At 38.5% G+C, this 16,311-nt stretch overlaps 1 protein-coding gene across 1 annotated transcript in view; it reads left to right on the top strand.

Moving 5' to 3' along the window:
• Positions 1-16,311, top strand: part of LOC134528189 (venom serine protease 34-like) — a 60,615-nt gene that overhangs the window by 23,374 nt on the left and 20,930 nt on the right. Inside the window, exon 4 of the mRNA XM_063361582.1 lies at positions 863-995. Coding sequence (XP_063217652.1) covers positions 863-995 — 133 coding nt within the window. The remainder of the gene's footprint in view (positions 1-862; positions 996-16,311) is intronic.

Genomic DNA, 16,311 nt, shown 5'->3' with positions numbered 1-16,311 from the left:
CCTTTCCGATGGGGCACAATTCAGGGTTTTCTTTCGCTTTAAACAAAGCGAACAGAAAACTCTGGAAATGCAGCCCATCAGGATTTTACGAACTGTATGCGTACAAGGAAAAAACCTGAAAGGCGGCCTTTCCGATGGGGCACAATTAAGGGGTTTCTTTCGCTTAAAACAAAGCGAACAGCCAACTCTAGAAAGGCAGCCCATCAGGATTTTACGAACTGTATGCGTACAAGGAAATAACCTGAAAGGCGGCCTTTCCGATTGGGCACAATTCAGGGTTTTCTTTCGCTTAAAACAAAGCGAACAGCCAACTCTGGAAAGGCAGCCCATCAGGATTTTACGAACTGTATGCGCACAAGGAAAAAACCTGAAAGGCGGTCTTTCCGATGGGGCACAATTTAGTGCCCACAACGATCTAACGAAAACTAAAAATTTCTGAAAGGCACCCTTTCCAATGGGGCACAATTCAGGATATTTTCCCGCAAACAACAAAGCAAAAATCAAGCCCTGGAAAGGCAGCCTATCATAATTTTGTAAATTGTTTTGCATATGAAGAAAAACATGAAAGGCGTCCTTTCTAATTGGGGCATATTTCAGGATATTTTTTGTCTTAAAAGGAAGTCTATAACACGTTCTGGAAAGGCAGCCTATCAGGAATTTACAAATTCTTTTGCTTATGTAGAAAAACCTGAAAGGCACCCTTTCCAATGGGGCACATGTCAGGATTCTTTTCGGTTTAAAATTCAGTTAATAACTCGTTCTGGAAAGGCAGCCTATCAGGATTTAAAGAATTGTGTGTGCGCTTTAAAAAACCTGAACGGCGCCCTTTCCAATGGGGCGCAATTCAGTCGCCCTGGTGGAGCTGACGCAGAGGAACGTGTTCTGCGGCGCCACCATAGTGGCGCGGCGCTACGTGCTGACGGCGGCGCACTGCCTCGTCAAGAAGCAGACCAGCGACGTGGTGGTGCTAGTGGGCGCGCACGACATCAGGACAGGTGACTATAAACCCCCCCCCCACCCCCACCCCACCACACCGGTCCTTCAAACCTCACATCCATTGAACCCGAGTCAGACGAATAATACTCGTGGGTGTATCTTCTTTACGAATACCATCTCCCGGAACACTTCACTATCGCCTCTGCTACTTCAACAATGCACGGAAACGTAACAAATGGCAACCAATGAGATTGCATTTCAAGGTTACGTTATATTAATTTAATTATATAATAAGAGTATTAAGCTTACATATCACAACAACTGCAGAAATTACGTACAAAATAAAATAATAAACGACAAATTAATTATATAACACTAGATATTATTGGGCTTGAAATAATTTGTTACGTATTTAGAACACAAACAAACATGGCTACCACCGCTGCCAAGTATTCGGCTTCTATTCTTCGCACGGACTAACGTAAACGGAAGAGCTCATGATTGCTGAACTGATCCGTTAAGGCCCGTCTCCGTCTGCGTGCCATTGTGTAAACTCTGTTCCGTGTGATCCGTCTCCGTTTACGTGATCCGTCTCAGTTTCCGTGTCATTGTAGAACGGGCATTCCGGTTTTGTAGCCTTCCTTAACTAGTATTCATATGTGATGCAGCAACATAACTTAAAATTGGTCACTGACAGTATTGAATGCTAATCTTGCTTAGGCGAGAAATAACGTTTACCAAGTAATATGTCGGCTGCCGCTTTAACCAACAAGGAGAAGCATATTTGAATACGCCATTGGTGTTTAATAATTTGGCTTCTCAAGCAATTTATCAAATGGACTGCAAAATAAAAGTCCCAAGGTGACAATCATTGGCGTTGATTCGGGAGGGGGGGAGGCCACCCTGGAATTATTCAATGAGGGAGGCTCTGAGACAGGCGCCAGGTGCTGGAGCTGTGTGTAAGCCCACCATCTTGGATTCTGACGTCACGGCGGCCATTTTGGATGACCTTGACCTTTACTTTTGACTTTGACATTTGACCTTGAACTTCGACCTTGACCTTGGCGGCAATCTTGTATCCGCCATCTTTAAATCGAGCGCCCCACTCTCTCTTGATGAAATTTTCGTCACGGCCGTAATATTGATTATTTTTCTGTTCCACTGGAGGCCGTCTTCTTGGATACCGTTGACTTTGTTTCTGTTGTTTGTTCCTAGAGAGTGCCAGCGTTACTCTGTCTTATTACATAAGGTCGATGTTCCATTATATTATGGTCGTTATCGACATATTAAATTAAATTTTTTATGCAAAATACATTGGAAGGTCTGTGATTCAAACCATTGCCGCTCTGATCTTTAGGTTGAAAAACATTCGCCTTTAACCGCATGGCCATCGAGAGTGTTACCAGAATGAGAATTAAATAAGATTTATATAAAAATAACTTGCATATTCGGACTTCTAATTTTTTTAATTTAAAGTAATAATAGCATCACCTGTTCGAGACAGAACCTCCATCTTGTATTAAGACGTAACTGTTGCAATTATCGTTACGGCCGCATTCTTGAAAATCTGTAATAATAATGCTAGCAATTCCAAAAAATATTTAAAAAAAAATATTTTAAATTTGCTCTACTTCAAATGTTTAGTTACAAAGCGAATTCGGTCCTCGGTTCAATTTCCTGCGAGAGTAAACCAGTAATTTATTAATAAAATTTAAATTTAAATAAAAATTAATAAAAACGTATTTCACCACACCCGACATTTTGAATCATGTCACCACTGTATCAGTTATCGTAACGCATGCCATCTTGAAAATCTTTATTTATTATCCTATTTTAATTTTAAAAAGTTCACATTCATCACAATGATAATCTATTAGAATACTGATTGGTTAGATCGATTCCCATCCTTGGTTCGAAACCGGTAAGAGCAAAAAATAAAAAACGACAGATCCTTCATCCACGGAAGCCACCTACAGACTGACCTCCCTCCACCAGCACCAAGGTATATATCGTCAACTGGTATGACATCATGTCCGCCATCTTGTTTTCGTCCGCTGGAAGCCAACATCTTGTTTTCGTCTGCTAGAGTGTGGTGTGCAATGTTAGTGTAATTTTCTGTTCACCATACATTTGACCTCGACTGTTGGAATTTAACTTTGGCCTTGACCTTGAACATTGATCTTGACCTTGAACTTTGAAAATAGCCTTTATGTTTGACCTTGAACTATGACCTCTACCTTGTACTTTAACCTTGATTTTAACTTTGACCTTGACCTTGAAATTTGACCTTGGCCTTGAAATTTGACCTTTTCCTTGAAATATGACCTTGACCTTAATGTTGTCCTGAACTGGAATTTTGACCTTGACTTTGAAATTTGACCTTGACCTTGACGACAATCTGAGATCCGCCTTTTTGTGTTCAGTAATCGTTACCAGGAACGATAGTTAACATATATCACCTGCTAAAGGACATTACCACAATTTATTAGTAAATTATAAAAAATTACAAAAACAGCTTCTGTTATCTTGTGAATTTCTCATATGTTGAACAAGGATAGAGCTCTAGCACAAGCCAGACATTTTTATAATTTTTATTTAATAATTGTTTTTTATTATTTTTAAATTTTTTCTGTGAATTTTTATATCAAAGAATATGTGTAACAGTTTTCTCTGTGTGCTCCCGGTTATTCTTGTCAATTTTTTGATGGTTTTCTCCGTGTGCTCCTGATTATTCCCGTGGTTTCTCCAAGTGCTTCTGGTTATTTGTGAGTAATCGAACTCTGCATGAAGTATTTTTTACTTAATGAGTCGTACCATTTTATTCAAAATGAATTGCTGCTACTAAATCAACATTTACAATATTTTTACCAGGTGGAAATAAAAAAAAATATCATTAGCCTACGTGCTTAAATAATAAGCTCCGAGACATCTGAGAAACACTAACATGCTAAGCGAACTTCCTTGTCCTTGGTGCCTAGCGAAGCCTTCATTCTTTTGCGATCATTGGTGAGCATTGTGCCGGAAATTAGGAATTTCGACACATTTTTTTTTAAATTATTATTATAATTTTAAATTATTTTTGGAAATTTTATTTGCTATATAATTTAGTTACAAAAGGGCGATTTACTCTTTGTTAGACTGGTGTACTCTATGTAGTTAAACTTTGTGCCTGTAGACTGAAGCACATTTCTCAGAGACCTATCAGATCTTTTGCAAATCTAAAACTTCGTTGGCAGCCCGTTTGACATTTCTCCCGCTTGCAGGCACGTCCCAGGCCTGTAACATAACTTCACTTCATGACTAAAACTGCATACAGCAGCTCTGTACGAGCTGTTACCATTTCTCAGAGGCGAGCTGACCATAGCCTTTACCGTCACGAATACGTATTAGGTTCACTACCCTGTAGTCATGTCAGGGACGCTAGTTCCCAGCGTCGTTGCGTTTTCTGCCCCCCCCCCCTCCCCTTACTCCAAACCCCCCCCCCCCCTTCAGTTCTAAGAATTCGCCTAAGACCAATGACCGGTCATAAACCCCAGCAGACAACGACCGTCTCCAAGGACGCCTCGCATAAAAAAAATGTGTGTGCCAAGATGGACCACCCCACGACATCTCGCGGCAGAAACAGTAACTTATTATCTTGGCCGCCAGAGTGTAGCACCTGGCTGCCCCTTTAACCCTTGGTTTAAGCAGACGCCTTGGGCGAGTCGATTATTTTTTATTTCAGACACCCCTCAACGGGTAGCGCTATGGTCGGCCAGTGCTACCAACTTCGAGACATCAGTCAGAGTTTTTTTTATGATGCCCACTCGGGGAACTTCGTAACCTTTCGGTCCGGACTCCCAGTCCCCCCCCCCCCCTCCACTTTTGATAGAACATTTACTTTTAATTACGAGACGCGGTTCTTCGCGAGACACTTTGCGTCGCGACTGCAGACGGACCATTTTGCGATTATCGGCGAGTCGACGAGACACTGCAAGACTTCCATCCGGCCGCAACCGACTATGTAGTCGCCTAAATAAGGGATGCTATCCCTATAATCTTTTTCAAGTAGTTTAGTCCGTCTGCGTAGTACAAAGTGTAATAGTTATTTTTCTTTTAAATTATTTCTTTTGAAATGATGAAAACGACCGCGCCAGCCGCGTATTCGCGGGATCCAGTTCCTGGCGGGCGACGCATCGGTAAATAGAAGTCAACTCCCCTGTCTGGTGAGTGACGATCCGCGACTTTCCTCAACCTCCCCTTAACTTTTCCGGGCATTTTCTGCCCCGTATACAGTCTGTGTACAAGTTCTGATCAGTTTTGATTTGGACTGTTCGCAGACAGGGGCCGAGAGCCGGACGCCGAATTGGCATTTTCATCTCCCTTCCACAACAGGACACAAGCGCCCTGGCATCATGTTCCCGCGTGATCTCCGGGAAACGAAGCCCTGACCTCCGGTGCTTCTGTATCTTTTGACTCTTTTCTGAACATTCTTTAAATTACGTCGTCAGATGCAGTTCATTAGATAAACATAATTTCTGGACTTTAAGTATATATACTGGGATAGTTTAAACATATTTGTAATTTTTTTATTGGTTTATGTATTTTTAGTAAATGTAACTTTTTATAATTGAATGTAGGGTCGACCCACAAATTTTTTTTCTTTCTTTCTGAATATACCTGAGAGCTGTTTAAGAATGTAATTAATATTGTACATTAATATTCTCTTGTATCTGTTATAAGTTTACTCAGTATGGAGTAATTATATTTCAGACGGAATCACACCTTGTTTCTGTTCATTACTAATAACATTGTGAAACCTTAAAGATCCACCCAGCACAAAAATGGTAATCCGACCGTGGTTAGTTGCTACAAATGAAACCTTTTTATAATATAATTCAGGGCCGGCCCATATTTTTTCTTCTTTCTGAATATACCTGAGAGCTGTTTAAGTGTGTAATTGATATTGTATGTAAATATTTGTGTTAATATCTGTTATAAGTTTCCGAAGTATGGAGTTTTTATATTCAGACGGAATCACACCTTGTTTCTGTTCATTTCTAATATCATTGTGAAACCTTAAAGATCCACACAGCACAGCATCCCGCATCCCACATAAAATAATATAAATTTTGACTCCGCACAACACGTGGTGTTATCTGTTGTTGAAATTCAGAACTACTTACAACAAGTTAATTTGCATAAAATAACTTAACTCTCACTGATGAAATATTTAAAAGATTCTATTTAAGTAATGGTTTCAATGTGAAAAATCTCAGTTTGCATCTAACATTAGTCACAGAGGTTACCATGGATCCTGGTTTGTTATCTGCAGCTGAATCGGAAGGAAGCCGCTGTTGATACTGTAGCAAGGATTTTGACACGAGAAGGAATGCTAGACGTCTAGAGAAGAATGATTGTGTTAAAAACCCACTACGCAAAATGTTAAGCTGTAATCGGTGTAGCAGGTTGTTAACACGAATTGACAGCTTAAAAAGACATGGTGGAACATGTAAAGCCCTGCCCACTTACGGAATAGAGGACAACGATGGATCTACTAGTCTAAAGAATAGTGTACTGGTTGATGTAAATAATATTCCTTGTCCTGAGCGTGATGGTATTAGCTCACCCGATCGTGACAAAGAACACAAATTGAAGGATGCTGATGGCTTCGGGAAGACTGAAATTAATGGAAGTATCAACACCGTGAAAAGTGAGAATACATTCAGTAGATCCTCCATACTTTGGGATAATGATGGACACTTAAAAAGGAAGATTTTAGACGTTAAAGAAGCTCCAACATCATCAACGATTTCGCGTTCTTATAGTAATTCGGGTGAAGATGCTGACGTCTATGGTGATGTCAATAGTGACTCTGAAGCTGGTGACATGATCGAAGACTGTGCTGAAGTACCTAAAGCTGGCAAAACGAAAGCTGTAATGAAGCCCTGAGACCGAAACGATGGAAACGCCGTGTTATAATAAATAAATCTGATAAAGCTTATTATGATCACTGGGACGATAGTGATATTAAAAGAATTTATAATAAACAAACAAGGAAGATGGTAGCAGAAGAGATTGATTACACATCAGGAGAAGATCCAAACATATTGGTTAACCGGCTAAGACTTCTACATGCCTCTATTTGTGCAGGAAACTATTCGTGCATCAAAGAAATATCCTTTATAGTCAAAGAACTGAAGGAGGCTGGCTACATACAATAATGACTGGTCTTACCTGCCTTTGTATAATGTTTAGGAATAAAATAAATAATTTAAATTACAAATATTTAATGTTTTTTTATTGTATTCTTTTTTTCTAACTAAGCCTGTTTTCTCGCTACTGTGTGTACTGTGTGTTCGTTCCCATTCAGTTTTATGTGTGTACTGTGTGTTCGTTCCGTTTCCTGTGTTTACTGTGTGTTCGTTACGTTTCCTGTGTGTAATGTGTGTTCATTCCGTTTCCTGTGTGTACTGTGTGTTTATTCTGTAGTCTGTGTGTACTGTGTGTACTTTGTGTTCATTTTGTTGTCTGTTGGTACTGTGTGCACTGTATGTTCAATGTGTTCTTTATTAAATGTGTACATTTCTTTAAATGCACGTTTTCAAATCTGTAGTATCTCTAAATGTTTACTAGTCCAAAACCTCTTTGTCTTGATAAACCATTTTTCAGGGATTCTTGGTCTTGTAATCATAAAACATGTTTCGTTGGTTTAATTGAATATAATTAGCTGACATCGAGAAAGGTCATGAGGTTCGAATAAGACTGGTCTCTATTTCTGCCATTGTTTATGACCCGATCTTGCGGTCCGAAGACGCTTGGTCTATATGTATGGATGGCTTTGTACATGAACGGTTTAGAGGTTATTCTAAGTATCGATAAACTAGAATTACATGATAGGTAATGCGACAACGTATTTAATTGTTTGGAAAGGTATATTGTCTTAAGTTGTTTTTCGTAGAGTGAATTATTAATAAATTCCACGAAAGGTAATGGAAACCAGAATATTAAATTTATTGAATATTTAGTAACACCTGTCACTGGTCAAGAATCGAACCGAGGACAGGAATCCATCGATTCAATATGTAAATTAATGAGTGATTTTTTCGGTGACTTTTGGAATTTTTTCCTGAATTTATAGTTCAATAAATACAAACTTCAAAAGTTACTGGTCATAATGACTTACTGGAGGCTGGTAGTAGGGGATTTTAAGCCTCTTTTAGGATTTCTAACATGATTTATTGAAATTATTTTTACATAAAATTAAACATTATTGCATCGATCAAGAATAAAACCAAGGACAGGAATAGATTGATCAATGAGTATATTAATTACAATTTTATTTCATACATTTTGGAATTTTTCCCGAATTTCTAGCTGAATAATTCCCCAATTCCAAGATGGCACCCAAATTTCAAGATGGCGGGCGCCTCGGAAATAATGATTACTGCATTCTACCGGGTAAGAACTAAACAAATATGATGGTAATGCACTCTATCAGACAAAAACTCACACAAGATGGTGTCCTCCAGCAGATGAAAACAAGATGGTAGTAATGTCCTCTAACAGGTGATATATGTTAACTATCGTTCCTGGTAGCGAGTACTGAACACAAAATGGCGGATCTCATATGTTCGTTAAGGTCAAGATCAAATTTCAAAGTTAAGATATATGTTCAAGTTCAAGGACAACATTCAAGTTCAAGGTAAAATCTCAAGATCAAGGTCAAAGTTGCATGCAAACAGTCGAGGTCAAAGGTATGGTGAGCAGAAAATTACACTAACATAATAATAAAAATAAAAAAATTAAAAAATTCTGGCTTGTTTTAGAACTCTATCCTTGTTCAACACATGAGAAGTTCACAAGCTAACAGAATCTGTTTTTGTAATTTTTTTATAATTTACTAATAAATTGTGGTAATGTCCTCTAGCAGGTGATATATGTTAACTATCGTTCCTAGTAGCGAGTACTGAATGCAAAATATCTGATCTCAGATGGTCGTCAAGGTCAAGGTCAAATTTCAAAGTCAATGTCAAGTTCCAGTTCAAGGACAATGTTCAAGGTCAATGACAATGTTTAAGGTCAAGGTCAAATTTGAAGTACAATGTCAAAGTCAAATTTCAGGGTCAAAGTTAAAGGTTAAGGTCAAAGTTCAAGGTTAAGTTCAAAGTTCAAGATCAAGATCAATGTTCAAGGTAAAGGTCAATGTTAAATGCCAACAGTCGAGGTCAAAGGTATGGTGAACAGAAAATTATACTAACATTGCACATCACACTCTAGCAGACGAAAACAAGATGGTAACCTCCAGTGTACGAAGACAAGATGGTGGACATGATGTCATACCAGTCTGCGGCTTAGAGCAGCTATCTCGTAGGACTTTTAAGCCTCTTTTAGGAATTTATGTTCTTTCTAAGGCAAAAGACTTTTGAGGTTTTTCGAAATCCCAATTTTTGAATTTTTGAGAAAGAAAACGAGAAATTTTTCCTCAAAACGGGAATTTTTGAGTCATTTTGAGTCATTTTTGAGGAATTTTGAGGAATTTTTGAGTCCAAGATGGCCGCCGTGACGTCAGAGCAATCGGCAGGCTCCACGGCTCACAGCGCCACAGCCAGAAGCCAGGGCTCGGATGCCCTATTGCTATTACACAACACTGGAAACTTGCAGGTATTGGGATAGAAATTTGGACCACAACGGAAGCGTATATTATCGTCCCCCCAGGTCCTTTCTATACAGGGACCGATTCACGAGCCATTGGAATGTGCATACAGAAAACAACGAAATTTCGCAGATATTTTAACTAGGACCAATTTAATTTTTGTAATGAATTTATATAAATAAAAACATTATCATTTTTTATAGAATTTCTTAACGTCTTATAAATTATTGTAAACCAGTCTTAGCTCAGGATGACTATTTACTGGAAGACTTTCCTCTTCAGATATGGATAATTTACCGTTGTCTTCCTTTCTTTGGTATAACGACGCACGAGATTTGCTTTCCGAAGAAGACGTATTGCCACTGCTTGATAACCGTTCAACTACAGACATGTTTTGTATTTCTTCCACATTGTTTCTGCGAGGAAAAAAATCGTTTTTTACATGAAATGTTCTATGTGTGACATAGAAGTTTATCTATATAATATACTTTAAAGTTAACAGCACAGGTACATGAAATTAGGTCAACGAAAAACACTGAATGTGATAAACAAATAATGGTAGGCGGGTAATATTAGTGACATTATGCCACTTTGAATAAGATACACAAAAAAATAATGGCTTTAAAAATGTGTTTGAAATATTAGTATTCAATTTATTGATGTCTTATACGTGTTACTTTTAGGAGAAAAAATTATTAGGTTGTGAAAATTTGTGTGTAATTTTTTGGAGACGTTTTGAAAAGAAATTTTGGTAATATGGCTTGACACTAAGAAAGTATTCACAGCACGAACATGATGCATAGTATTTTTATACTTCTAAATAGTCTGTTATATGAATAATAATTTTATTCATGCTATGATTGAGTGAAAGATTATTTTAAAATTACTAATTTACATTTACTGCTTAAAAGCTATTAAAAAATCGACCTACAAGTGCTTCTTTGTAACTCTCAGCTAGAAAAATAATTTCGAGATGATTGGAATGTACCTACAACTAACCCGATTTTGAGGTGACATCGTCAACAGAATAACAAGCTACAGTAACAGATGGTAGTAAAACAATTATACAAATTGTTTCAACGACGTTTTCAAAATACTGTAACGATGCTGCTTTTTCGATTAGATGGACAATTAGCTACCTATGACACAGATTAGATGGTTGAAGACTAATACATACACCCACTGTAAGCATTGGCGTGGCTAAAACAGTGTTAGAAAAGCTGGCTATATATTTTTAAGTACATGACTCATGGAATTAAAAAAACTAAATAAGGAGAGGGGAAGAACATGTATGTGGGGTCCGATACCCACCTACCTAGCGAAATTCGTTGACAGGTCTCAGCAAAGTTTGTGGCCTTGAAATTCAACACGCACTGGTTTGCTAAATACATTTCAATTTTTATTTCAGTTAAAACACTTCAATCTATTTTAAAAGTCTCCGAATTTGTTTTGTCAGTACAAATAGGAAAGTAGCGTCGCACACAATATACAGAAAATAATAAAAGAAAAAATTTGAAATGCGTTAATCATATGTTAGAATCCAAGAAACAGAAAGAAAATTTCCCTCGATGTGAACTATCATTTATTTATTTATTTATTTATTTTGTTAGCAGAAGTTATATCAAGTTGTTTCAGCTGACGTTTACGTTACCTATCTAGATGCATTGCTTATGGGAGGGGCTTACTTATTAATCCTTTCAGTCTATTCGTTCACTAAAGTGGACAATTTATATTTGAGTGATACACAGAATTCATAAAACCTTGAATGTGTGGGTTAATGTGTATCGACATTCTAGTGTACATCATACTTTAAGACTATGAAATAATTTAATTTATTTTATTTAACTTTAACTAACTAAAAAAAATCTATAGCCTATTAATATTCAAATTATTGCATAAGATTATTACCACACAAAAAAATAGTTTAGTTACAATAAAAAAATTAAAATTATGTACGTATATCTTAGGAATTGACTAAATGTGACTAAAAAGATTAATGTGTCCACAAGAAAACTAAATCTGGCCGGTATTCGAACCCGCTACCTCTTGCATTATAAGCTGGCGTTCTACCGATTACACAATGACAGCCAGCTTCAAAACAATTATAAAATTGCGTTTATTAAATATAAAACTCTACATACATAACTACAATTAACAAAGTAAAACCAACTGAAAGTTTGTTAAAACCGTATGGGGAAATAAGTTCTCAGCTCCAAGTTTGAAGCAACACAGTGCAATACTCAAATTGCAATAATATGCGTTTTATTTTACATTTTAAAATCCAATTCGCATTGGGGAAGACATTAACTTTAACATAGTATTTCAAATTCTTTCTTCGACAAAACTCAAGGACATAAAATATAAATGTATTACATCAAATATTAAACTGTATTGTTTCACGTAAAATTAAATAGGTATTATTCTATTTCGATTAAACTCAGCTTAATAATATATTTTTGTTTGCCCCTCGTCCTCATTATCAATATGGCTTTGTTATGACTCGCTCTGAGCACTCTGGCAAGCGGCTTCGAGGCTCGCCCTGAGTCAAACACGAGGTGTCAGCAGTTTCAACACCGCCAGCGAAACAGCGACGCGAGTCGCCGAAGGCCGACTGCCGCTGCGAGAGAAAAGAGGACAACACGGAACATCAACACGGACGCGGACGGAAGAATAAAAACGACAGCCACCGTCGAGAAGGGGCTTCTTCTGGTCACCGGCGACTGGACGGCTGAAGTCGTGACGCCGGAACCACGGAGCGCCGTGGTCCTCGGCCGCCGCAGTCCGTCGTCGAATTCCTGCCGCGAGCGCGACCCAGCACAGCGTGGGTAAGGAACCTGCCGAGGTGTGGTAGCGAGGCTCCCCGATAATTGTCTAATTTGGTGACCGCTAACTCTATAATAGTACGTGACATTAAATCAAGTCTCTATATTGAATTGCCTTTCATTGTTAGTCTTGAGCCCCCTATCACCCTGTCTTAGAATAGTAAATAATTAAGATCATCTTAAGGTTGAATCATAACAATGGTGGAGGCGCCTTAAGTTTCCCACCTCTTGCTGCGAGCTACGAGTTTATCATCCCACCACCCACCCTTTTCTGTCATATTTTGTTTTTTGGGTGTAGCCAGACCTATCACACCTATTTAATAGACATAGTGCTTATATAAAATTTGCATGCAAACTAACCTCTTTTATGCTGCTTTGCTTATACTAACTCTAGTATTAAGAGTGTAATTTGTTAGTAATGTTAATATATGGCGAATGACGAGGGACCACGACCTATTAAAAGTGCAGCCAAGCGATTGTTTGAAACACTGTCAGCAAGCCCCGGCTCCAAGGCTAGCGCCTCGCAAGTACGGCTGAGTCAGGATACAAACACAAATGCCACACAGGATTTTAACTCGTTAGTCGCACGAGCACAGCAGCTTGTTACCACTAATCCAGAGGTGGTACAACAGTTGGATCACACAGGGAGACGTATTACTCGAGCATTCCTCAGTAAACTTGTTTCACAAGGAGTAGAACCAACACAAAACACTGACATAGAGTATGACGACGTTCTTAACCAGATAGATTCAGGAAAGTCAACTGGGGAAGACAACGGTAGGATCACTGTAGACATAAAGGACAAACACATGGAAACACACACATACGATAATAACATGGCACAGCAACCAATTAAAGTTTTCCTAGAGTCACAAATACCTATAGGTACATTCGAAGGCAAAGCGTTCGAAGATATAGAAGAGTTCCTACACAATTACAATACAATTGGAGAAATCAACGGATGGACAGACCAGGACCGACTACAGCGGTTAGGACTATATCTGCGAGGTACAGCCAAGAGGGCGTATGAAAACTTACAGACAGTACAGGACTCAAACAGGACGTGGCAACAGACGGTCGAAAGATTAAAAGACTTGTTTACGCCGCCAGACAAAATTAATAGACGCAGACAAGAATTGCTCTCTCGAAGACAACAGACAGACGAAAGCAGTCTCTTGCATGTAGAAAATATAGTGTACCTAGCAAAACGCTATAAGGCAGATATGAAGGATGAAGAGATTTTGGACATTTTGTGGAAGTCACTTTTACCATCTGTCGTGGACAAGTTGATTTTGCAAAACATTCATACGTTAGATGACATGAAATCATGCTTGAGAAAAATAGAAATAGGAAATAGTAGGTACAAAGCCAACATTGAAAACACAACACTTAATACAGAATCATTAGAAAAGGAAATAAGTAATTTAAGAGAAGAAATACATAATTTAACAGTCAACAAAGCTAGCACGAAACAAAACATACAGCAACAAGACACCCACGAAAAAACAAGAAAACCACAGTACAGGCCAACGGAAGTAAGATACAGGGACAGGACATTTATAAACAATAGATCGGGATATAGAAGCAAACCTCCACAGTATGCTCTTAGTAATAGTTGCGCACAGTGTCAGCATGCTCAAAACTTTATGCGACAGACACATTACAGGCAGTCGCCGAGCCAAAATAACAGTCATAGAAGAGAGCAGCGTGCGAATTATGACAAAGCTGAGAATATACGAAGAACTGAAAAGAGACATGAAGGTTTGAATGGGAGAACGTTCAATGAACGAAGACAGTACGAAGACAGACAATGGAGGAATAACAATGAAGATGATAGGAGCAAGAGCAGAGACATAAACAGGGATAACTGGCAATACAGAAATAAGAACAGGTCGTATGAGCAACATTCAAAAAACGAATATTGCAGGGAGTGAAAACAGTGATTCCCGCGCTCCCAAAGCAGAAAAAAATAAACGGAAATCAATCAAGAATAAAAAGTAGTTACGCCGAAGTTAGCAAGCAAAATGCTATGCCTGATAATAAATGCATTTCGCTGTATAGAAACCAATATAGAGCAATTATTAAAAAGATGCCTAAAAGAAAAGAACACGAAGAGCCAAGGTGTGAAATAAAAATTTCAAGAACGTCAATAGCACAAGAGAAACAACACTGTGAACGTGCAACAAGGAGAAAGTCAAAGGATAAGGAAGGTCAAGAAATTAATGGTCAAGCGCAAATAGGATCTTATAACCGAGACACAGAACAAGAAGTCGGAATAAATGTAACAGAGAACGACAGATTTAAGAAAGTAGCACAGGTAAGAGGACCAAACAAATTCCAGGATACATGCGCAATGTGTTTTTACACAGGACATCATTTAGATAAATGCCCATTATTTACCAATCAAGATTTTGAGTGGCACACAAATGTGTCAGAAAGGTTCAAGGAATTTCAACGTAAGTTTGGTTTGCAAAATAAACAACCCAACTTGCCGTGGAGAGAGAACAATACACACAGGAAGTATCGCAGCAAACTTGATGACGCGGCGACAGCAGGCGCGCGTGCACCGCTACAAATGCAGAGTAAGCGGGGAGGCGACGTAGCTGACAAACAAGGTTGTGACGAGGAAGGAAGAGAATCAGCTGACCACATGCGGGAAAAAAATAACAAGACACGAAGAACGCCCAAGGTCGCTGTCAAGATAGGAGAGGCCACTAGAATTGCGTTAATAGACACAGGAAGTACGCGCAGTTGCATTGCGTCTACTATCGTCACCAACCAACCACTAGAACCATTGAAGGAAAAAATCACACTTGTGGGAGCCACAGAATCACTCCCGACTCCGACACACCAGGTGAAATTAAAATTTAGTATACAAGGATATTCATACACACATACATTCCTGGTAATCGAACATTTAAGTTTAGATATAATACTTGGGTGTGACTTTCTACAAAATTACAACGTGGTCCCATTTATGAAAGAAGGTATAATTGTCATGGAAACAGCAAAATCCCAGAAAATGATTCAAATAGAAATGATAAATGAAAACTTCCAAACATATGCAGGTTCGATTCAAGAATGTACTCGTAAAGTAGAGGAAATGCAGGACGAACAAGCGAAGTCACCATATGAAGGAATAAATAAAAAGTTATCTCAGCAGGAACAAGCAAAGTTACGACGACTTATTAAAGAAAACGAAGATCGCTTTGCATTTAAAATACAAGATATCACAGAAACTAAAAATTATCACATAAAAATCGAACTGACAACAGACAAACCGATCCACACAAGACCATACAGAATCGCGCCAAAAGTTAGAGAAGCTTTGATGGCACAGGTGCAGCAAATGGAGGCAGCCGGAATTATCGAGAGGTCGGACAGTGCGTACGCAGCACCATCACTGGTGATACAGAAGAAGAACGGAGGAATACGCTTCTTAACAGACTTTCGTCTCTTAAATAACTACGTCAAGAGAATGTCATATCCTTCACCACGAACGGACGATATATTACAGACGTTACAGAACTCGCGATACATAACATCACTGGACCTATTTTCAGGATTTTACGCTATACCCGTAAGGAAGGAAGACAGACATAAGTTAGCTTTCACTATTGACAAAATAGGGTTATACCACTACAATAGAATGCCAATGGGACTTTCAAACTCACCAGGTTATTTTCAAGAGTTCATTGATATTTTATTAGGACCACTGAGGTGGCACTCTGTGATAGCATACGCAGACGACATTTTTGTTATGGGAGACTCATTCGAGGAACATCTACAAAATTTACAGGATGTATTTAACAGGTTACGGCAGTTTCACGTAAAAGTCAACCCTGCAAAGTGCAAATTTGCACAGGATGAAATAAAAATATTGGGACATTGTATAACACCGAATGGAATAAAACCAGA

This window comes from Bacillus rossius, chromosome 1 (assembly GCF_032445375.1).
Source record: "Bacillus rossius redtenbacheri isolate Brsri chromosome 1, Brsri_v3, whole genome shotgun sequence".
NCBI lineage: Eukaryota > Metazoa > Arthropoda > Insecta > Phasmatodea > Bacillidae > Bacillus > Bacillus rossius.
This window is presented reverse-complemented; position numbering and strand designations above follow the sequence as displayed.